A 25,045-nucleotide genomic window follows, 5' to 3' on the forward strand; every position below is an offset into this window, starting at 1 on the left:
TATATATGTTACCTCATTACTAGCTAGAAAAATAAGGAGTAAGGTAAATGCTTTTGTAACATAATAAATTTTTTACTCTGTCAATAGTTAAATATAAGGAGGTTGACTCCCAGGTGTTCCCATCCCATGGAAAATTTCAATCTTTTCATCAGTACTTAATTCATAATGAAGCGCTGCATTCCAGACATTGTTCTTAGACATTGTTTCCTGCTACACACAGTGTAAAAACAAATGAATATTTTAAATGGACCTTACTCAGAGACTGAATGCATTACAGATCCAGATGTAAGGTCATTGAGGAGCTTATTGCTCTTTTACCAAAATGTTTATTGATTTTTTTTCTATCCATGTTCCTTCCTCTAAGACAGTTTATGATGAGAACACAACTTTCTGTTGGATACTGGTTATGGTCGTTGTGGCAGGTCTAATGTGATGAAGTTCTGTATGTCTATGTTGATTGTAAAGCCAGTGAGATCACTTACTCTTAAGTTCTCATCAATACAATTGAGATTTTTCTCCCACTATTACTATGTAAATCCTTTGGTGCCAGTTCTGAGAAATTACAAGGCAGAACTATCTTGTGGGGAATTAGCTCCATCTCAGAATCATGAATCTTCAAAACGTTTTTGAATAAGGTTTATAGTAAGACTAAGATTTGGTTGAGTTAATGCCACACTCATGACTTAGCTTCAGAATCACACATTTTGTTATGCCCTAGGTTTTATTATAATTGAAATTTTGATTGTTGTTCTAATTAAATGTAAAGCATAAATGTATAAGTTGCTCACATTAAATATATAGCATATCTAATTAAATATATCAAGCGTAAATTCAGATTTAATAAGCAAGAACATAATCATTGACCACAAAGAGTGTGAAAAGCATGTGTGATTTTTATTGACAGAAGAAATAACCTACTTTCCTTCTACTATTGTTTTTAATTTTTTTAGCCTTCCTTTAAAGCTATGTCCTTACAAGAGCATTCATCTTATCTATTTTTAGGCTATGAATCGACAATTTGATATATAAAATATGATTCTTGCTTATCTGCACTTAGTGATCTTTGAAATTGACTTTTCGTCTTTATGCTTTATTATTTCATTGGAATGATTAATGAACATTTTATTTTTTTGTAGGTTTCTTTGGTTACCTTAGTTGCAAACACTCTTGGCTACTCAGACCTTGGCCCCATTAAATCCCTTCGGACACTTAGAGCTTTAAGACCTCTAAGAGCTTTATCTAGGTTTGAAGGAATGAGGGTAAGAAAATGCTAAACTTTCTAATATCTTTATTTTCTTAATGGAATATAAAATATGAAAAAAGTAAGTCTGTAGAAATTATGGGCTGTTTATATGTATATATGTCTACATATCTACTTATAGATGGGCTATTTATATATGTGTATGTACATATGTATATACATAGTATTTACTGCATATTGTTTAACAGAGTAAAATACAATAATGCCTCCTTCATGTAATATTGTTAGGCAGTAATTCAAATAAATGACTTTTCCTTTTTTAAATGAAAATCTTCTCTAAAAAAAAAAAAAGAAAATCATCTCTATGCTAGGAAATTTAAGTGAATGGGACACTATTCATTCTGATACCATCTCCCATATACAAGTTATCAGGGACTAGCCTGTATCCAGTGCTCATAAAATATTCTTTCAAGAGCTATGCTGGGTAGGACTCGTAAGAAAAAACAGTGAAGTGACATCAGCCACCACCTTAAATTTCATTCTTAAAACAAATGTTTCAATGAAAGTAGAATTACCTCCAGATTACATTTGACAAAACTAAAGCTCTGAGAATTTACATAATTTGTACTAGGCTGCATGGTGCCAAAAAAAGAGATTATTTTGTAGAGACAAACAAGGTGAGACAAATAATGACCTGTAGCAACTTAGCTTTAAGAACTGTATTAAAAGGGCACCCTCAGATGCCCGGGTGGCTCAGTGGTTAAGCGCCTGCCTTGGATCCAAGGCATGATCCTGGAGTCCAGGGACCGAGTCCCACATCATGCTTCCTGCATGGAGCTTGCTTCTCCTTTTGCCTGTGTCTCTGCCTTTCTCTCTGTGTCTCTCATGAGTAAATAAATAAAATCTAAGAAAAGAAAAAAAAAAGAACTGTATTAAACCAGCAACTTCATAAAATACATGGAGGACAATGACCTTGTTTTCTCTAATTAGTCAATACCCTCATTTATAGCTGCTCTTCTCAAATTTTCCTCTCACCAGCTTTATACTTGTTTTTTCCTGCTTCTGCTGTTCTCTTGGCTGAAGTGCTTCTCCCTGCCCTGTCTCAACCCTAACTTATCAATATAGCAGACAGTTATCTACCCAAGCCATTAAGCCTTAATTTAAATTTGCTTTGTCTCTTCACCACCGAGCATAAGTAGGCATCTTCCCTCTATGTTCAGACATACAAAATTCTTATTATATTGTTTTTTACTTATTTATCTGACTGCTTCTCTACCTGTAGTCCCTGAAAAACTCAACATGTATATTAGTTTATCTCACTTATCTCACTGCTCCTCCACATGTGATCCGCAGACCGGCCATCAACGTCATCTGAGAACTTATTAGAAATGCAGATGCCCAGGCCCAGCTCCAGACATACTGGATCATAAACTCTGGGATGGGGCTCAGAAATCTGAATATCAGAGGTCTTTTAGTCTAGCAGGTCTTCGGTGTTATCTCTGCTATGAATGTCATGTCTACTGCTTAATGCATCCAGTGTACAATGGCTTCCAGGTATATGAGAGATTATGATTATACAAAAAAAATCATAAGAATAAGTCAATTCTTTTTATCACATGAGAATTGAAAAATTACAATGGCATTGGAATCCATTGACATTAACTTCAGTTTTTGAGCATTTGTAGAATGTTACAATTTCTCTAGAGCTTAAGATTGATTTCTGGACTCAAACAGACAGTATACTGCATTTTCATGAATGAAGAATATACTTTCCCCTACCAAACTACTTCCCTCAGTGATTAAGCAAGCTCATTATTTTACTCTCTTTCCTCTTTATCTATTATAGAGCTGAACTGGATGCAGGAGAATGTCTTAATATATTTGAAGGACCAGATATGTCTCTTAGGCATTTATTAACCATACAAAAAAAAAGGGTATGTTCTTTAACACTGCAGGATGATTCTGAAGAATAAATGAAATAATTATTTGAGGCATTTTGTAGTTAGCTTCCTTTGAGTCTTGAGGCTCTTAAGCTTATTGACTTTCCCAAAGTACTTCCCATCAGACCAATATGTACCTATCTCCCTCAGAGACCCACCATTGCTCACATTCTTTCAGCAAACATTTTTTAAATATTTATTTATTTATTTTATTTATTTATGATAGACAGAGAGAGAGAGAGAGAGAGAGAGGCAGAGACACGGGAGGAGGGAGAAGCAGGCTCCATGCACCGGGAGCCCGACGTGGGACTCGATCCCGGGACTCCAGGATCATGCCCTGGGCCAAGGCAGGCGCTAAACCACTGAGCCACCAAGGGATCCCCTCAGCAAACATTTTAAACATCAGCTATGTGTCAGCTATTATGCTACAGAAAGAGTACATGGTGAAGAGACTCAGTTCCCCAACACTGAGTAGGGACAAAAATCATGGAGACACAGGGGAACAGGAGTTATTCTATGACATCAGCTATAAATTAGTAAGCACACAGTACTACAGAAACATGGTGGTTGGAGTGGCCACTTGGAAAAGTCAAAGGCCTCACAAGGAGTTGACATTGGAGCCATAACTGAACGAGTGGGCCCAAATCTCAAGCACACAGGCATCCCAGGCAGAGATGCAACCTGATGGGAAAGCACAGGGTTGAGTGTGCAAGGCATGTCTGAGCGATGACTAGAAGATGAATGTGCCATGATAAGCACAGTGGGGAGGGAGGTCAACAGGAAGTGAGAATGAAAGCATAGGCCTGCGCAAGATTTGGCCACTTTGAACTTTACTGTCTACTCTTGTTTTTCCTAATCCTTTTAGTGTCATGTACACTATAAGAATCTCATAAAAATATGGATAATCTCTTCATTTAAAAAGTACAGCCATATGTTTTTCATATAATTTCATGCCCACATGGAACCTCAACAGGCTCATGGACCTCTGGGTGATAACTATTGTTCTAGCCCAGAGGTCAACGAACTAATACCCACAGGCTGGTTGCCTGTTTCGTAAAGGAAGTTTTACTGCCTCTCAGCCATGTCCATTTGTTTATAATTTATTACCATAGTGACAGAATTGAATAGTTTCAACAGAGACCACATAACACTCAAAGCCTAAAAATACTTAAGGAAGCGTTTGCTAATTCCTGCTCTAAACAATATTAAAAGTAAGTCAGAGATCTTAATGTTTCACCATTTGGAAGAAAGAGGGTTCACAGTGCTCTTACTTAAAAAATTAGTCTTTAACATTTGGATTCAAATTTAGGCTAGAGATGAAGTATAAAAAGACAGGTTTTGAAAGAGGAAGTAATTAGGAAAATCTGGAGAATGATAAACGCTACAGTGGTCTTCCTGCAGGAACACTGGAGTGGCACGAGGCACTGGTGCTTAATAGCAGTGGAAATGCTGAAAAGCAGAAATAAAGGAAATATTAAAGATAAACTATTTTTATTTTAACCAAGGCAAGCATTATCTATATTTAGCCAAGGATTTATATGTATAAAGCATATTTAGACTTAGAATAATAAATTTGAAAAGGTGCCTCTCTTTAAGCAGATGGAGAAAGAGTCCCAGAGTCTTAATTGAATTCATGTATCACACACCTAACCAAACCAATTAAATAAAAGGGTTCATATAATAAAAGACTCCTAACCTCAACTCCTGCTTACATACACAATAGTTTCTCTATCTGAAAGAATTTTAGCACTGGTCATTCTAGAAACCTTTAAATGTACATTTTATTTGTTATATTTAGGAATTTCTTTTTTTTTTCCTAGAGTATGCAGATTTACGACTTCACCTTACATATATCAGGTTTTTGGTTTATTATTTTTATTTTTTATTTATTTAAGCTGTGGTATCATTTTAATCACTTTGTTTTGCATTGCTGCTAATAGTTTCAATGTGTGTGTATCATCTATTTTAGTAAACTTGTTGTTCTTAGGGCTCCTATCTCACTTTGTCTCGTTTGGCATACTACTTGAGCATAGACATTCAATTAATACATGTTGGTTGGTGATTTGATGTCTTAAACGTGTAAGGGTGGCTTTTCTAATTTGATTCTGCATTGTGCTTCATTAATGTTGACCATTTAACATTTTTACTAATCCTAATCTTCCTTTTCTTCCTTTTGAATTCTAGGTGGTTGTGAATGCACTTATAGGTGCAATTCCATCCATCATGAATGTTCTCCTGGTGTGTCTTATATTCTGGCTAATATTTAGCATTATGGGAGTAAATTTGTTTGCTGGGAAGTTCTATGAGTGTGTTAATACTACAGATGGGTCACGTTTTCCAACAAATCTAGTTCAAAATCATTCCGACTGTTTTGCACTGATGAATGTTAGTCAGAATGTACGATGGAAGAATCTGAAGGTGAACTTTGATAACGTTGGACTTGGTTACCTGTCTCTGCTTCAAGTTGTAAGTGAGCCTTGTCATGATTGCTCATTATTTTAGTAGACACTAGATGAGGGATAGAAGGCATTCTTTAAATAATCTATTACCTAAAAATTAAAGATAATGTACTTTATGACTTTAAAAAGGAGACTGGGTCTTTCTTAGATTATTTGCCTATAAAATATGAGTTAAGAAGCATGTACTGTTGCATTTGAGAGTCATTAATTCATAATTGACTTCTGGTGTCATTTGGCTCCTCACCATTGCACCATCTGAATATTGATCCAAAAATAGTTTTTGGACTGCCAGTTTTACACTACATAGAAATGGGAAGAACTTCCCACTATCACAGAGGATCCTTAAGAAATGGAGGAAAAATGTTTCCTACCTTATTCATAAAATTCTCTCTGCCTCTGGAAAAATTAAGGTTCATGTACAATACTTACAGGAATTATAAAAACTTGGAAATAATTAACTAGAACTAAGATTTAGAATGTGACTGGGACTATGTCCTTTTTGTTCTTGATATAGCATCTTTATATTATATTGATATTTTGAAGTACAGTAAAATTCAGTGATTTGATGTCACTTAATAGATGTAACAATAAATGAACTAAACTCATGTATGGCTATTTTAGAATATCAGCTTCACATCCAGATTTTATTGTTATATTTATAGGCAACATTTAAGGGATGGATGGATATTATGTATGCAGCTGTTGATTCTGTTAATGTAAGTATTGTTTTCCTATATATTTTTTTTATTGAAGTTCGATTTGCCAACATATAACATATAGTATAAACACCCAGTGTAATTATTGATCAATATTACACTAAACTTACAATTTTAAGTTTGGTTCAGCCATTTTCAAACAGTAACCCCAAGGAAACTTTGGCATGTACACACAAAATGAACTCCCACCTAATAGTAGACTAGCAATTATGCCCGCAGCATTTGGAGACAGAGCTTGCTCAAATTCTGTCTCTGTCATATCATATGAGCTCTGCAACTGACTTTGGACAAATTACTTTGCCTCTCTCAGCCTGTTCATTGAAAAAAAAAATTCAATATCCACCTCATGGTATTGTTCTGAAGATCCAAAAAAAAAAAGTGTAAGTAGAGCTGGCAATAATAAGCACTCAATAAATATGTTTATTGAGATAAAAATTGAGTAACAAATGTTATTCATGGATTTTAAAAATTTAATTCAGTTTCTATTGTTTTTATATTTAAAATGCTCTGGAAGGGTTTACGTGAAATGAATTCCATGCTGAGAAGGTTAAATCCACTGAAGACTTTTCTGTCATCAAATGAAGAAAAATAATCAACAGAATTTCTATAAATATGGTTATCACTTCTATCACAGTTTTTTTGTTCTGGAAATAAAAAACATACATTAGGTCATTTACCTCCAGTCTGAGAACAAGTAGTACATATGGTTAAGTCCTTTTTTAATCATTTGAAGATTATATTCATGTACAAAGTAGCATGTAATAAATATTTACTTAATGTTGAATAAATGTTTAAGAATATTTATGCTGATCCTTAACATGCTGTGACTTCTGAGAAGCCAAGTTCACCTAGGAGATAGCACTGTTTGGATTAACTTGTTGTCCCATGTGAAAAAGAAAATGATTAATGTTATTGTCAACATACTGCTAATCTTTGTTAATTTTATAGGTAGACAAGCAGCCCATATATGAATACAATCTCTACATGTATATTTATTTTGTCATCTTTATCATCTTTGGGTCATTCTTCACTTTGAACTTATTCATTGGTGTCATCATAGATAATTTCAACCAACAGAAAAAGAAGATAAGTATCTTACGTCTTTTTTTACTGCACTGAAAAATATGAACAATTATTTTTCTAAAAACATAATGTGAAATTTAATCTTATATCAGTTAGTAATTAGCTTCACTAGAACTTCATTTATTTTTCAAATAATTGGCCAGAATACAGTACAGATATGCCTAATCTCATTCATCTCTGCATAGAAAATAATTGTCTCCTAAGTCATGACTATTTTTAAGTAATATAACAGTATTCAGTTTTTTCAGTGTTCCCTATAAAGGACTAATAATTATTAATGAAGAAAAAATGATGCACTATTTATTCAAAACACATTTCATTCATTCTCTGAGCCACTATTCTGTATGGTTATGTATTGGGCTGGCCCTAGATGGACAACACAGGATGCGGTTCCTGAGGTCAAGGACCTATATTATAGCAGAAGAAAGGATACATGTAATGGAAATTAAGATTTGTTAAATGGTGCAAGTGAGATACTCTCCTGAGATTTCTGTTTCATTACCCTTCACATCAACTGAATTAATTTCTTAGAGCTCCTGTAACCAAGTACACAAACTGATGGCTTCACACAACAGACATTTATTCTTTCTCAGTTATGGAGGCTTTAAGTCCAAAATCAAAGTAGTGGCAGGGCCATGCTCTCTTTAGAGTCTCTAGGGGAGAATCCTTCCTTGCATCTTCTAGCTTCTTGTAGTTCAAGTGTTACTTGGCTCACCACAGCATATCTTCAGTCTCTGCCTCTGTGGTCGCATGGTGTTCTCCTCTGTCTCTTTCCTTTTCCTTATAAGGACACTGGTCATATTGGATTAAGGGTCCACCCTACTCTAGTATGACCTCACCTAAATTTAATTACATCTACAATGACAATTATTATAGACTTTGTCTTATAAATATGGGTAGCCACAGAGACGTTCAGTGATTTACCCAAGATCCTGCATGTAATAAGTGATAATTTTAAAAATCAGTAGTTGACCCCATATACCTCATTTATTTTTTAAGTCCTCTACTATTGCTGTCTCCCCAAATACTATAATATGGAATAGTGATAAGGGTAATAAGAAAAATTAATAAAAAACAATGACAACCAAAAATAAGTGGACAGAGGAAAAAATAGATGTGAATAGAAAAAACAGCTATAGAAAGTTGTATGATTTATGTGACAATTGGAAGGCCTTGGAAGATGAACAAGAAGATATGTAGCAACTGAGAGAAAAATAAATAATCCATAGGGAAGGATAGAAAAATGTGTGAGCACATGCATAGGACTGACAAAAGAGACAACAATCCTGGAGGAATAGCCTTCCATCCAGTTTGAAAGGAATTTGGAGATGGAGTTTTGGGATTTTGTTTTAAGTTTTTATTTAAATTGAAATTAATTAACATACAGTGTAATATCAGTAGGAGGGTACAATATAGTGATTCAACATGTCCATCCAACACCCACTGCATATCACAAGTCCTGCCTTAATCCTTATGCCCTTTTTAACAGTCCTCCCACCTACTTCCCCTCTGGTAATGATGGAGTTTTAAGAAAAGAAATAGTAAAAGACAAGGTCTTGCTTGAAAGCAGAACTAAAAAACCATATTAGATATTTGTCAGTAGGAGCTGATATGTCATTGAGTTTTTTAAGCAAGGAAGCACATACAATCAGGACATTGGCATTAGGATTTGATGATGTGGAAAAAAAAAAAAAGATTTGATGATGTGTCTGATTCTGTGTAAAGTACTCCACACGTCATCTTAATTAGGTTTTACGACAAATCTAAAAGACGTTGTAACCTCACTTCCCCTCAGAGAGGTTGTGTTACTTGCATGTGCCCTGACAGCTAGGAAGTAGCTTCATCACAGATCCAACTGGAGGTCTGTCTTCCAGAGACTATGGAAACTGAGTTCTGATTTAAAAAATGAATCCAGTAATGATATATGGAATGATTGGAGAGACCAAAGACTAGGTCAGACCCTGCATTATTGCCACCTCAACCACATTTAAGTCTTCAAATTAGTCATTTGCAGCAATAGAGAATATGGGATATGTTCAATGAAAAGACGGTAGGGAGTAGAGTCTACAGTATTATCTGTGATTTGCAAGATAATAAAGCATCTAAGAAGTCTCAATTTTCCTGTCATAGTTGACTGAGTTACCATGGCTGTAGCACCACTCACATGAAAAGATATGTTTCAACGATAGGAGTAGAATTCAGAGAGTGATTTTAAACATTGGCTTAGCCTCTCAGAAAAGATGGATGTGCATACAATGAAATATCATTGGACATGATTGATATTCACAAATGGAAGAAAATTTAGTAAATGTTAAATGTTATTTATGCTTACATTTTCAAATACAGGGTTTTTTTTCAAAGTAGTTTTAAAATTCCATCTTTCATTCTTACATTTAGTATCTGAGAGTTACACTTAGCTAACATTATCGTACATTCATGTCTTTAGACAGAGAATCTTTAAAAATTGATAATTAATCTTGAAAATAATTTTACAAAGTATACTCTAATTTTCAATTTAATTGTACTTTTCAACTTTAGTCATTATATATGTGTATATATGATATGCAAGCATATACATATGATTCCCCACTATTCCCTGCATAGAATAAATTGGACATGTATCTAGATAAAGCCATGTGACCATGGACAGGACAGCCACAGCCCTAATTGCTTTAACCTCTTTGCTTTTAAATATTATTGAGATATTTAAAACATAGGATGGAGAAACAGGATGGGTTGACACCATTACCATTACTCTCAGGCAAAAGTTACTAATCTAGAAGCACTGACAACTACCACCATCCCCTACCTTCCTTCCAGTATTTCATTTCCAATTTAAGTGAACCTTTGATTTACTGGCCTTTTCTGAATGGCTGCAGGTTTCTTTCTACCCTACTAAGAGACAGGACCAACACTTCAGTTAACCTAGTGCATAAGAGCCCTTATGCTAGACACTTTATATATATGAATTCATCTAATCCATAGCACAGGCTAATTAAAGTGGCATCTTTATACAAAAGTGTATACACTGGCCTAGTAAGGATAAATAGCTTATTTCAAATCAAGTAACAGGACCATGGGCAGCCAGGGTCCAAAGGTCTGTTTGACTTCAAATTCCATGTTCTTTTCATAGTGTATTCTGCCTCTTAAGGTTTTTTAACTTCAGTACTTTGGTCTTAGCTCAAGGCTCTATCAAACTACCCATACCTCTTCTACTAACCAATCCCACTTTACTAGTTTTTTCCAAATACCCATAACTTTTACAAGTAATGTTTTCATTTAATATGTTCATGTTATTTAGGGTTTAATTCATCAGAAAACATATTTTGGAAAATTTGAACACAAATTATAATAGGTTCAAGTTATAAAAGGGAAAAGTATGTAGTATATTTACACAAAGACCTAGTATTGACCTGGGTACATTCTAAGTAAAGCAACCCCTATCAGTAACTATAATCTTATCAAGAAGCTTAATAACAATGACAGTAACAGCAATTAACAATTATTGAGGGCATGTGTATCTAGCATTATGCTGAGTGTTTTGAATGTATTACCTCAATTGATCCTCCCAACTCTTCTAGGCGTAGCTACTCTAGTAATGACGACATGATTTATCCTTAAAGAGATTAAGAAAGTTGCCCAAGGACAACAGAGATAGGATCTGAACAAACCAGAAGTCTTAAGTACTATGTAATACACCCTTGACATACATAGTGTGTAACATTGAAAAAGACCACCCTGATTTACAGTGTCTTCCATCTAGCTTTTAAAGGAATACATTTTGCACAAGGTCTCCAAAGCTACAGTAAAACCAAACCAAACAATAGAAGCTCCTCTATTGGAGCATCTTATAATCTCCTCCTAGTTTCACCCCACTTTTTGTTACTTTGGCAACCAGGGTATCATTAAGAGAAGTTAAAATTTACTACTTTGATGTTTACTTCTAATTTCATGGTTCTCTTCCCTGTGTTTTCCTAGCTTCTTCTGGTAGGTTCTTGACATGCTGTGGTAATCAGCCCTTGCCAATGAGTAGTTTTTTTAACATTGGCCTGAAGGTTGTCCCTGATGCCTAGCATCAATATGTAAGATAAATGTCAAATACTGTATATCAACTAGAATAAAGGTAAATTATGACACGTTGAGAAAGAAAGGGGAATCTGGTTACCATTAGGTATTTTAAATTAAAAAATTAAAAAGCAATGTAATAGGAAGCTGAGTATTCCTAATCCAGGGAAACTAAAGGGAAACCATACCAGATCATCCTTAACTCCAGAACCCTACAAGTTAGGTAAGGATTTGAGAACTATAAATTCTCGCAAAATAAATTCCTAATTACATGGGTGATACTAATTTATCCTACAACTAAAAAGTCAACATTACAGATCAATGTAGAAAATCTGTGAATATATAAAAATTACAGATAATTTTAAGAAAATTAGTTTACCCTAAAAGAACAGATAAATCTTCTAGGCACCCTTTATGAGATTTAGACTCTTACAGTATTGAAAAGATCAAAAAACTTCATTTAGATATTCATTATTTTTACTATTGAGACTTAAAGGTTGTCTACTCAATTAAGAAATCCTTCAGGTCAAGGATCCTAGATCATTGGTAATTTCCTCAATATCTAGAATGCTATTATGTATAATGTTGACACCCATAGATTTATGTTGATATTTCCTTGTTGGAATAAAAAAAGTAGCTAAGAGTTTCATGAAATACACACACACAGATATATGTGTTACATGTTCATTGTACAGTACCCCTTATCTACAGGGGATGTTCCAAAAGCCCCAGTGGATGCCTGAAACCACAGATAGTACCAAACTTTAAAAAAAAAAAAAAAAAAAAAAACACAAGTTTTTGCTCCTGCATATACCCCTACAGTAAAGTTTAATTTATAAATTAGGAACAGTAAGAGATTAACAACAGTAACTAGTAATAAAATAGAATAGTATACTGTAATACAAATTACATGAATATAATCTCTCTCAAAATATGTTTCTGTACTATACTCACCCTTCTTGTGATGATGTGAGATGATAAAATGCCTACATGATGAGATGAAGTGAGGCGAATAATGTAGGCCTTCTGGTGTCACTTAGGCTACTCTTGACCTTCTGACAGCATACCAGAAGGAGCCTTACCTCTTCCAGACCACAGTTGACCATGGGTAACAGAAACCATGGAAAGGAATACTGTGGATAAGAGGGGACTACTGTTTTATTCCTTTTCTGTGCTAAAGGAATATGGCATTTGTAAATGAATACAAATGAATGTAAAACTATTTTTGCTATTGTTTATGCCCCTGTTTTTCATTAGAGTCCCAAATATTAGCCAAATCATAAAAAAAATCTTCAGTATTCTTATTTCTTATAAGCTTTCCTAATATATTTGTAATCTAGCAATAAAATGCCTTATGAGACAAGTAGCAGATAAAATGAAGTCTTAGCACATAGTTTAAAATAACACAGGTTACCTCACCAAAAGAAAAATGAGCCAATAGTTATCATGTAATATGTATATATAAAATATATATGTATTTTATATTATATATATATATACATATTATATATACATATTACATTACAGAAAGTGACAGGCCTATATCTAAGTAATTATTTAAGACATTTATTTTATAGATATGCGGCACATAATAAAATGCATCTTATTTCTATATAAAACATTTTTAACCTGTCTTAGTCATCTGAAAAAAGATCTAGACAGTGATTCTGGCTTTTTTTCTCTTTATTGAAGTTCGATTTGCCAACATATAGCATAACACCCAGTGCTCATACTGTCACAAGTGCCCCCCTCGGTACCCATCACCCAGTCACCCCAACCCCCTGCCCACCTCCCTTTCCAATACCCCTTGTTCGTTTCTCAGAGTAGGAGTCTCTCATGTTCTGTCTCCCTCTCTGATATTTCCCACTCATTTTCTTTCCTTTCCCCTTTAATCCTTTTCACTATTTTTTTATATTCTGGTTTTAACTAGGTTTATTTTTTATTTCTTTACCTTGGAGGTCAAGATATCTTTATGACAGAAGAACAGAAGAAATATTATAATGCAATGAAAAAGCTTGGATCTAAGAAACCACAAAAGCCAATACCTCGGCCAGGGGTAAAACAAACAAAAAACAACAAAACAAAACCAGTTAATCCTTAAACAACACAGGGGTTAGGGGTACCAACCATCCACACAGTTGAAAATCTGCATATCAACTTTTGACTCCCTAAAAGCTTAACTACTAATAAAGTACTATTGACCAGAAATCTTACCAATAAACTGAAGTTGATAAACACATAGTTTTTATGTTGTATGTATTATATAGCATATTCTTACATAAGGTAAGCTAGAGAAAAGAAAATGTTATTAAGGAATCATAAAAAAGAAATACATTTATAGTACTATATTATATTTATCTAAAGAAAATGCCACATATTAGTGGACCCATGCAGTTCAAACCTGTGTTGTTAAAGGGTTAATGGTATATGTGTACATCTTTAATGTATAAATGTTCAAATTATTTTTAATTCATCTAGTTCTTAAACTATTTTCTATAAAAATAAAAAGTAATTATATATGGTTTTACTTTTATATTAATTACACAGCTTACTATAAGTACAATGGCCTGTAGAGGATACAAATAAAATTTACTTTTAATTGAAATTTATATATCTAAATGACTATTTTATGGTGTAGTTATTGCTATTAGAAGGATGAAACTAACATGAAGATTTTTGAAATTGTGACAAAAAGCAAGAGAAGCAGTTGGACTGATCATAAATCTAAACTTTTTCCTACTATGAGGTCAAAGACCAGACTGGACTCAGATGGAAATAGTGAGTCTTAGCAGTCAAAGAATAGTTTATATTCCTCTAACAACTGGAGGAGAGGAATGTTTAAATGCATTATATGCATTTCAATTTATATTCAACATAACACACCTTGCCAAAGAGTTATCAATGAAGACAAAGCCAATTAGTACTCAGCTGGTTACATGAGGATCACTCAGCACTTTCTTTTTTTTTATTTTTTTTAAGATTTTACTTATTTATTCATGAGAGACACAGAGAGAGAGAGAGAGAGAGAGAGAGAGAGGCAGAGACATAGGCAGAGGGAGAAGCAGGCTCCACGCAGGGAACCCAACATGGGACTCGATCCCGGGTCTCCAGGATCAGGCCCTGAGCCAAAGGCAGTGCTAAACTGCTGAGCCACCCGGACTGCCCACTCAGCACTTTTTAAATGGACACATTGCCAGATCTCAGCCAGACCTACTAAATCACAATCTATGGAATTGAAGGCCTGGTATTTGATTTTTTGCTTGCTCTACTTGATCTTGGTAGAACTCCTTAAAACTTTTCTGTGCAACTATTAAAAAGACTTTGAAAAAGCCTGTGTTTCCTGGAAAGCATAATACTAGCAGTGAGATTAAGAAAGGTGATATGGAAATACATATTCCGTACATGAAAGAGATAGGACAATATAGGTCTCTGATACCAAAGCAGTTATATCAGTGCAAGACAATGTAACACATTAGTTAAAATAATATGACAAAGTAGAAATTTAGAGACATGTTATTTTATTAACTTGAAATATTCCAGGTAGTAGAGTTGAGGTTTTCTTAGTAAAAAATTACCTGTGACTATGGCTATTGATATATAACATACTGGGCTAGATGAGTTTAAAAGCAAATGTTAGTATACACAACCAACTAAAATCTGGCTGGTCTGGTATATACTGAAAGTCAACAACAACAGCAAAAGTTTTAATTTGCTCTGAGTTAGATTTAATTCAATAATATTCTAGAAATCAAGAACCTATGACAAGGATAATTTATGCAAGTTTTGAAGTAATACCTTTTTAAAATATTTTTTATTAATGTAATGGTTAATGGATACTTGCAAAATGTACTCTACATTCCATATAATTCTCATTTCTTTACAGAACAAATTCCAAGGATGTATATTTGACCTAGTAACAAATCAAGTTTTTGATATAACCATCATGGTACTTATCTGCCTCAACATGGTAACCATGATGGTAGAAAAAGAGGGACAAAGTGAATACATGACTGATGTTTTATATTGGATAAATGTGGTTTTTATTATCCTTTTCACTGGAGAATGTGTGCTGAAATTGATCTCCCTCAGACACTACTACTTCACTGTAGGATGGAACATTTTTGACTTTGTGGTTGTGATTCTCTCCATTGTAGGTAAGACCATTTTGAATCAAACTAAACTTCACATAGGCTCAGAGAAGCTTCTGAATTCTTGAATGTAAATTTACTTTTGAGTACATTAGTAAAATGAATGAATGAAAGAATCTTAAAAACAATACTAAATAAAACAGACCTCTGTGTCAGAATTCCTGGGTTCAAGCTACATGTCTCAAAGCTACAACTTTTCTATTTGTTAGAAGCATGTAATACTCCTGGATATTTGATCTCCAAGATTACTCTTCACAGAAGTAGCAACTGTGTCTGTATGTAGGTATGTAGATAGATAGACCTGTATGTAAGTATGTAGGTAGAAAATCCCGTATGTAGGTAGGAAGACCAGTGCAGAATCTGAAATCACCTCTAGTTCTAGCACATCATGAGAAATGTCCCTTGATAGCCAGAATATCCCTGACCTTTTGTGAAAATTCTTTCTGAATTCAAAGCGAAGGTAAGATCTCAAGAAATGCCATTTTAATTATGGCTTCATACTTGGCAAGTGTATCAAATAGAATCATTTCTCAACCAACCCGTCTTGACCGTGAATCATAGTATGATTCTATGCTTCTTCTCCTTTCATTACCATAGCTGTTTCTCTGTCTTCTTGTTTTCTCAGTATCTGCACATTCCTTGCCCAGTATTTTACAATTGCATTTATTTTTAGAATTACAAATTTTAGAGATTATGGAGATTGTTTAATACAAATTCAACTTACGGTTGATGAAACAGGTGGGCCTAGAAAAGTTAAAGGTCATATAACCTAAAACTTCAATATTAAGTACCATAAAATTTAGAAGAGGCATTCAAAATCAACTTTTGAAAAAAGAGTACTAAGAAAGTATTAAGATATCAGAAAACAAATTAAATATGAATCTGTGATAACAAGCAAAATAGTAGAAGCATTCCCATTAAATTAGGAAGAAAAAAGAGCATTCCTCTACCACCTCTATTTTTATGTTGGCTGATGCAATTAGATTAGAAAACAGGGATACATGAGCAAATGATCTTCATCTTCAGATCATATTATGGCATTTTTTACAAATGAAAGAGAATCAACCAAAAAAAAAAAAAAAATGAATTCAATTAGAGTTCGGAAGGTCCAAACTTTAAATCACATGTATTGATAGTCACAATTTTTTTTTATATGTGGACAAAAAAAATTAGAAAGTAGACCTAAAGAAAAATCTCATTTACATTTGCAATAAAAATAAAGTAAAATATATGGTAACAACTTTAATAAGAAATGTATAAGACTTTTATGAGGAAAGCTAACAGATACAAAAGAAGTCTTAAATAATTGAAAGACTTCTTATACTTGGATAAGAAGGCTATCACTATAAATGTGACCCTTTTTCAAATAAATCAATTTATAAATACAGTATTATTTATCCCAACAAGAATATCAATAAGTCTTTTTGCCTGGTGGAAATAATAAATTGGCAATACAAGTCTGAATGATTCTAAAATTTATATGGAAGAAAAATAAAAGTAATTTGCTCAGTAAACAGATCACATGCATCAAAAATTAAAGTGTAAAAAAATAAATTCAAGAAGAAATAGATTTATAACAATGAACCTATTTATGACACAAATTTGAGCTATGAAGGAAAACTAATAGACTATATAAAATAAAAATATTCTATGGAGAAAAAGCCACCACCTTCTCCCCAAATCAAAAAGGTTGAAAGATGAAACACAGGGAAAAATTGTATGTAACATGACCAGCAATGGATTGGCATTTTCAATAGAAAAATAGCCCTCCTAAATCAATAAGAAAATAGTAAATCTCAATAGAAAAATGGGCAAAGTACTTACCATGGCCAGAAAGAAAAAGTAAAAAATTACCAAGCAGCACACAAAAAAATGTCCAACTAACAAAAAAAAATGTGGATTTTTTCCCCTAAAATAAATGCAAATAAGTTATAATGAGATGCTTTGAAACATCAAAAGATTTTCTGGTAAAAATGATAACGAAAATACTGGTTGAGCATGTAGAGGATGAGCACTTTCATACATCACTATGGAGAGTTGTACAGACTTTCTGGAGATAGGTTTGACAATATATTAGAAAAATTTAAATATACTGTTTGATATTTTATTGATATATTGTCAAATCACGTTCATGTAACTAGAAAAAACCTACTTGTATATTCATCTCAGCCAAAAATATTGAAAACAACATAAAATTCTTAAATATTTAGTTATTTGACTAAATAGAACACTATGAAACTAGAAGAAATTGCTTTGTTGCCATTTGAATGGAAATATTTCCATGACATGATGAAGTGACTCATTATTAAAAGTACCAATGTAGCATAATTACATTCATTGACAAAGTGTGTGTGTCCTTGCATAGAAAAATATCTAAAGCGATACTCAAGAAAATAGTAATAACTATTGTAATTGGTGATATTTCAGGTGATTTATAATTTCCTTTTATGCATTTTACTGTATTGCTTAGATTTTCTACATGAGTAGGTATCACCACTATAATCAAAAATTATTAGGGGGGAAAAAAAAACAATGTCCACAAATTTAGTAAAGGGAGAGAAAATGTCACAATAGTAATTTCAATCATTTTCCTTTGCTCAATCGTTTGGTATGAAATTGTTTTCAATATAAAATGATAGTCCTGAAATCATAAGAGATAAGATGCCAGATAAAATTACTTAAAAGTCATGATTTTTAATTTTTAATTTTAATTGTTAAATTTCCATCCCCTTCTTCCTCACCAGGCATGTTTCTGGCTGAGCTGATAGAAAAATACTTTGTGTCCCCCACCCTGTTCCGAGTGATCCGGCTCGCCAGGATCGGTCGAATCTTGCGTCTGATCAAAGGGGCGAAGGGGATCCGCACACTGCTCTTTGCTCTGATGATGTCCCTCCCTGCCTTGTTTAACATCGGCCTCCTGCTCTTCCTGGTCATGTTCATCTATGCCATCTTTGGAATGTCCAACTTTGCCTATGTTAAAAAGGAAGCTGGAATTAACGACATGTTCAACTTTGAGACCTTTGGCAACAGCATGATCTGCTTGTTCCAAATTACCACCTCAGCTGGCTGGGACGGATTGCTAGCACCTATTCTCAACAGTGCACCACCTGACTGTGACCCCAAAAAAGTTCACCCTGGAAGTTCAGTCGAAGGGGACTGCGGGAACCCCTCTGTCGGGATATTCTATTTTGTCAGTTACATCATCATCTCCTTTCTGGTTGTGGTGAACATGTACATCGCTGTCATCCTGGAGAACTTCAGTGTTGCTACTGAGGAAAGTACCGAGCCCCTGAGCGAGGATGACTTTGAGATGTTCTATGAGGTTTGGGAGAAGTTTGATCCTGATGCCACCCAGTTTATAGAATATAGCAAACTCTCTGATTTTGCAGCTGCCCTGGATCCTCCTCTTCTCATAGCAAAACCAAACAAAGTCCAGCTCATTGCCATGGACCTGCCCATGGTCAGTGGGGACCGGATCCATTGTCTTGATATCTTATTTGCTTTTACAAAGCGTGTTTTGGGTGAAAGCGGAGAAATGGACTCTCTGCGTTCACAGATGGAAGAAAGGTTCATGTCAGCAAATCCTTCTAAAGTGTCCTATGAACCCATAACAACTACACTAAAACGAAAACAAGAGGATGTGTCTGCTACTGTCATTCAGCGTGCTTACAGACGTTACCGCTTACGGCAAAATGTCAAAAATATATCGAGTATATACATAAAAGATGGAGACCGAGATGATGATTTGCCCAATAAAGAGGATATGGTTTTTGATAACATTGAGAACTCAAGTCCAGAAAAAACTGATGCAACCCCATCTACTGTGTCTCCACCTTCATATGACAGTGTAACAAAGCCAGACAAAGAGAAATATGAAAAAGACAAAACAGAAAAGGAAGACAAAGGGAAAGATGGCAAGGAAAGCAAAAAATAGAGTTTCGTTTTTGATATATTGTTTACAGCCTCTGAAGGTGATACATTTGTGTTAATAAGACTCTTTTAAGGAAGTCTATGCCAAAACTTTTTTTTTGAAATATTCTTAAAGTCAGTGCGATGACTAGCTCTCATTCCTGAAAATAGATGGGCAGCATTGGCAGATGGCTATGTTTGCATTAGTAAATGATTCTGTAAGAATAGTACGAGTACTCTGTAGGGATTCTTGATTACAGCAAACAAAGCTGATTTGATTTTATTTGCTTTTAATACATCAGAAGACCATGTGGAAAATGCTCATATCCACTCCGTCATCTCTTCACGTGACTGTAAACATTCATGTTTCCTGTGCAAATACACACACACACATGTCTATCATTTGGATGTCTATAAAAGTATTTTACGTTAGCTTTGCAATGAAATGCCCTGACAGAAGGAACGGTCATTAGTAATGAAGGTTTAGTTAACACTTCTTGTTATTAGGGAGCAAGACTCTTCTCTGTGTACAGAAGTCGTTCTATATTTTGAGGTGCTTACATTTATTCTCTACTGCATTGGAACCAATTTTTATGTGCCTATACAATGACATGGGATTGAAAACATATGTAGGCTTTTCATTTCAAAAAATATTTGTTATTCATGTTGCTTCATAGACCACCCAGGATAAGGCTTACCTGTAGAGTATTGTGCTTCATAGCCTGCCTTTTAAAATACCCTCTTGTTCATACAGTAACCATACAAAGTGAAAAATTATTTTACGTACATATTACATTCCTCAAAAGAAGAAAAAACCAAGGATGCTTAAGAAAAGAAGGAACAGAAGAAAGCTTTATTCATTTTTATCTTCACAATCTTAACACTGGACTGTGCTGCCTTAAAACATTAGTAATGACCCAACTCTTCATCTGTTTGGTCACAAATTTCTGCTTTCTCATGCACTATTGTCTGGTCATTCTTTAGCAGAAAGTAAAGTTGATATTTTCCTTTAATGAAGTGCTTTCTGATGTGCAGATATCTGTTTGATACTGTGGTACATGTATGAGCAGATAGTGACTTGGGCAAAGTGTTTACTGCATCGCCTACGTACCATCCTAAATGTGTATGGCAAACTTTCAAGTCATGATACACGGCAGCCTTTCAACACAGACTTGTTTTGGTTTGAGTGAACATCAGTGGGGATTCTTGCCACCCTGCTCTCTTCCCACTAACATACTTGTCCTAATTTGTGCTATTAATTCTTTTCAATCTTTCTCTTTCGTCTTTAAATTGACGACAATATCACTTTCTCCTTAAAATTCTATGACTATGAGGTACATTTTATATCAATCAATAAAGTACCATGAGCTTGTAGCTTACCAAGCAAATATTCAATTTTGCTTTAGCTGCTGTCCTCCTACCAAGGATTATAAATCTAGTTTTAGAAAGTCCTCGTTGATAGTGGCTCTGAAAAGAAATGGCCATGATGCATTTTTTTTCATGAGTTTATTTCAAGACTATGAGATCTTTCTTCTATCAAGTTACTTATGCATAGGCAAAAATCGAGTTACATAAGTAGGAAGTAATTTTATTTAGAAGATTTTGTAGGAGTTTTCAAATCAAGTATATATATCATTCATTTGCTTTTCTAAATTAAAAAAGAACATAAATTATATTTCTATAATAAATACAACCTATTTTTTGTTGTTCTGGTTAGTTAAAAATAAAGGAGGTTTTAAAATACCTACAGAAATGAAGGATATGGATAGACAAAGAAACACAGTTATGAGATAGAAACAGAGACATTTCCACAGAACTTCGTATCTCTAACGTTTTTAAATTGTGATGTATTTTACAACATCCATGAACATCTAACAACTTCTAGACATTTGTCCTAAGTTACATATGAAATTAAACCTAGGGCCAAAGATTCTTTGCACCTACATTTAATCATTCATCTTAGGTTATTTGAGCCTCTTTTTTATTTAATATGAAAGATACCATGCAGTGTTTTCCTAGACTATGTAGAGCATTGCATTGCATACCTGCTAAGCCTGTTGAAAATAGGTTTTGAAATTAGGGAACCATACAAAATATATTACATTTGTAAAATTTTTTAATACAGTAAATTGAGAAATTAATATCACCTTAGATTTAAATTTAGTCTCTCCTCATATTTTAAACCCATATAAATATAACTGCATTTTGCATATTTATATATTATGAAAAGATGTGTGGTGGACAGATTTATGTGTAATTTACTGTTCATGTTTTTACATTGCCTTATTTTTATGTGAAATAAAAATTACTGGCAACTGGTTCCTCAACAGTTTCTTCTTAGCATTTCAAAAAAAAAAGTTACAGATTTGCTCTTTTCTCCTATTTCATGCTGAACAATACTTTTTTTAATATGACATAGTTAGGTTTTGTATAAATATGTTTTCCCAGGAATGTCTAGTTGTGACTTTTTATCAATTAAAAACAATATATGGAATTGAGAGCTTATTTAGTACTGTGTAAGCTTGAAGTAAAATTTGACTTTGCTTTTCGTGTAGGTTACTATTTGGTACTGATAATGAGATACCTCCAGAAGGCACTGTCATGCTAATATTTAAATTACATAATCACTGAATTCATTTCACTTAATGATGTGGAAAGGCAATTACACTGTAAAGTTTAAGTTAGCATAAAATGTAAGCAAACACAAACGGAAGCAAAAATTTGAACACAAATGCATACATACAATGTGGAGAATAGTGGGAGACTCTCATTTTGCTTTTTTGACTGTTACATAGTTTGCAAAAGATATAAGTGATATGTGGGCTGTTTCTAAATGCTGATTGTTGAAAACCTCAACCCAAAATGTTCAGCATGATTTTATAGATTTTTCATAGCTTTATTAAAAAGATTTAAGATAAAATGCACATGTAAATAAAGCAGTTTTAAATAGCAGTTTTGGAGAAATGTTACTGGAAGTAATGAAAGGAGGGCCAGCTAAATTAGAATGGCCAAGTAATTGGCCTGGATTTAGGACCTGTGTATAGAGACTACACATTTTTTTTAAGTATCTGTGGTTATGATGTAATATTCTTGAGGAAAATAATCAAGAATTGCTTCATAAAAATAAATGAATAGCCATGAATATAATAATGCTGTTTACATAGAATTCTGTATAATTTTCATACATCTGTGAATGCTCAAAATGTTGGAGTTTGTCATAAATTATATTGTAGTTATACTTGAGACTTACACATTGTAATAGAATGTTAAAATAAAAATCATTACAAAACAAAGTCATGTTTGCATGTATTTTCTGTTTCTGTGAGAATCATCTTTAAGTTCCCTAAATAAGTTGAAGCTACTAGTAGCTTTTTTCTTAAAATGGAAAGATGTATAGTTTCAAATGTCCTCCATAAGAAGTCTTCCAGGATAAGAATATGGAGATAAAGGATTAAGAGTTCTAAAGCAATTCATTGAAATCCACAACAGAGTTTGTTCAGACGGAAAAAATTGAGACAAGAAGTGAAGATATGCAAACATTTAGCCGCACGCTGACTGAATGCATCTTTTTCATGTAATAGCATAATTGTGTCATTGAGAGACATTTGTCAAGGCTCAGGTTCCAGACCTAGAAACTGTGTTTGGATCCCAGTTAAGTCTGAGTTTCCTGAATACATCATTTAAACTATATGTGACTCAGCATTCTTATCTATAAAATGTGGATAATTGTACTACCTCACCATATATGGTCACAGAATAGAATGAGAAAATCCACATGAAGCAATCAGAACAATGTCTGACAATACAAAATCAATAATTTATATTAGTAGTAGTAATTTGGCAACCGATTTGCCACTAAACACATAAGAGCTCAGGCTACCTCTCTATCACATAGGAGCACAATGCATTCTTTGTGGATATTAAATGACAATATTTCCTCGATTTTATATAACTTTGTGTAAACAAGGTATCCAAAAGAGTCTTACACATTTCATTGGAATGTAGAGAACATTTAGTGATGTAACGTATATACAAAAATATTTCAAAATTGAGCTATTTTGAGATTTGTGATTTCAAACAACATGCTAAAATGAGGAAACGTGCATATTTACAAAGGTTTAGCTTATTGCAAGAAAAAATGTGGAGGAGGTAGTTCTCATATTTAGCTAAATAGTCAATCCAAACATCTATTTTGTTTTAGCTGTGAACATCCAGTCCTGCTTTTGATTTGTAAATAAGGTGCACTAAGAATAATTGCTGCAGTGCTCAGCCATTATTTCAACTTTGTATGCTATTATAACGGCATATCAAAAGATAAAAAATATTCCTAGGGACCTCTGTACTGGTAGTTGTGATAATCACTGCAAAATAGAATTATAGTCCCTGCACAGCACCATTGTGCATCTTAACATAACTGATTGGCAATCACATAAAGTTCCTACAACAAAAGAATTAACTTCTTACTTGCAATAGATAACACTATACCATAATCCAAGCAGAATGAGCTGCGGAGTACATGGTAATCTCTCTCAAGGGAGGAGAGAATTGCATACTGGCCAGACCTTTGCTGCAATAGCATTTGATGCACACAGGAAGAGAAACATGAATAATAGATAGCTCTAAACAAGCAGTAGAGCAAACATGCTACACTATACTGCCTATAATTCCAAGTAGTGTAATTAGATACAAACATTAACAATTGATCTAAGAAAAAAGCCAATTTTAAGAGATTTAGGAGGCACGTTTAATATTTTATTATGTGTTGTTGTAGCTTGAATCTCATTTAAAATATTTTTCAAAAACAATTGAAATGCAACAAAGGAATAGATAACGCAATGGACAAAAATATATAAAAAATATTTAGGTCTTATTAACAATTTTAAAAACCTAGTTGACCTGAACAAAAATTACTCTCGTTCCAGATATCATACTTGCTGGTATATCCTATTTTTGGTTTTATTTCATAGAAGACGAAACATATTCCACTTAGTTAACTTCCACTAGCACCAGCTTAGAATGTCTTTATGAGCCAGTCAGGATAATGAGAAGCAAAGACAAAATCACATTACTAAATGGAAGGAGCCAATCTGAAGGCTACATACTCTACAAACAAGCAGGTTGGCTCCAGTGGGAATATTTCAATGTAGTCAGAACACACTGAGGTTTCATACTTATTGGGAATTTTAAATAGAGTTGATTTTAATGACATTAGTGGCCTGGCAAAGTTGAACTGAACACGACTAAAGAAAACCTTTCTTAATGTATTAAGGTGGGGGAAAAAAAGCAGTTCAAAGACAAGGCCTGAGAAAGACCACCAATAAATTGAGGGTACAGGTAAGCAGAGTTTTCCAACCTTCCTGAAAGGTCTCACAGATCATTTCTACCTTAGGTCTCACCACAGAGGTTTAGAGCTGCAGACTTTCACTGCCATCTCAGCCTAAGGCAACAAATCCAGAATTCAAAACTTTTCTGATTCTAGAATCTCTAGAAAGTCAAACTTAGCAAAATTTAGTGTTCAAAGAGA

General features: G+C 33.8%; 1 protein-coding gene and 1 long non-coding RNA gene across 8 annotated transcripts in view; one reads left to right on the forward strand and one right to left on the reverse strand.

Moving 5' to 3' along the window:
• SCN9A (sodium voltage-gated channel alpha subunit 9) overlaps window positions 1–22,814 on the forward strand; it is a 159,704-nt gene extending 136,890 nt beyond the window's left edge. For all 7 annotated transcript variants that reach the window (XM_077883425.1, XM_077883427.1, XM_077883423.1 and 4 more), the window contains 7 exons: window positions 1,137–1,259; window positions 5,326–5,607; window positions 6,263–6,316; window positions 7,265–7,402; window positions 13,416–13,520; window positions 15,348–15,618; window positions 18,357–22,814. In XM_077883425.1, coding sequence (XP_077739551.1) covers window positions 1,137–1,259; window positions 5,326–5,607; window positions 6,263–6,316; window positions 7,265–7,402; window positions 13,416–13,520; window positions 15,348–15,618; window positions 18,357–19,546 — 2,163 coding nt within the window. In that variant the 3' untranslated portion in view covers window positions 19,547–22,814. The remainder of the gene's footprint in view (window positions 1–1,136; window positions 1,260–5,325; window positions 5,608–6,262; window positions 6,317–7,264; window positions 7,403–13,415; window positions 13,521–15,347; window positions 15,619–18,356) is intronic.
• The window catches only part of LOC144304831 (uncharacterized), a 72,927-nt gene that overhangs the window by 8,764 nt on the left and 39,118 nt on the right, over window positions 1–25,045 (reverse strand). The window lies entirely within an intron of this gene.

Source organism: Canis aureus, chromosome 34, assembly GCF_053574225.1.
Source record: "Canis aureus isolate CA01 chromosome 34, VMU_Caureus_v.1.0, whole genome shotgun sequence".
Taxonomy (NCBI): Eukaryota; Metazoa; Chordata; class Mammalia; order Carnivora; family Canidae; genus Canis; species Canis aureus.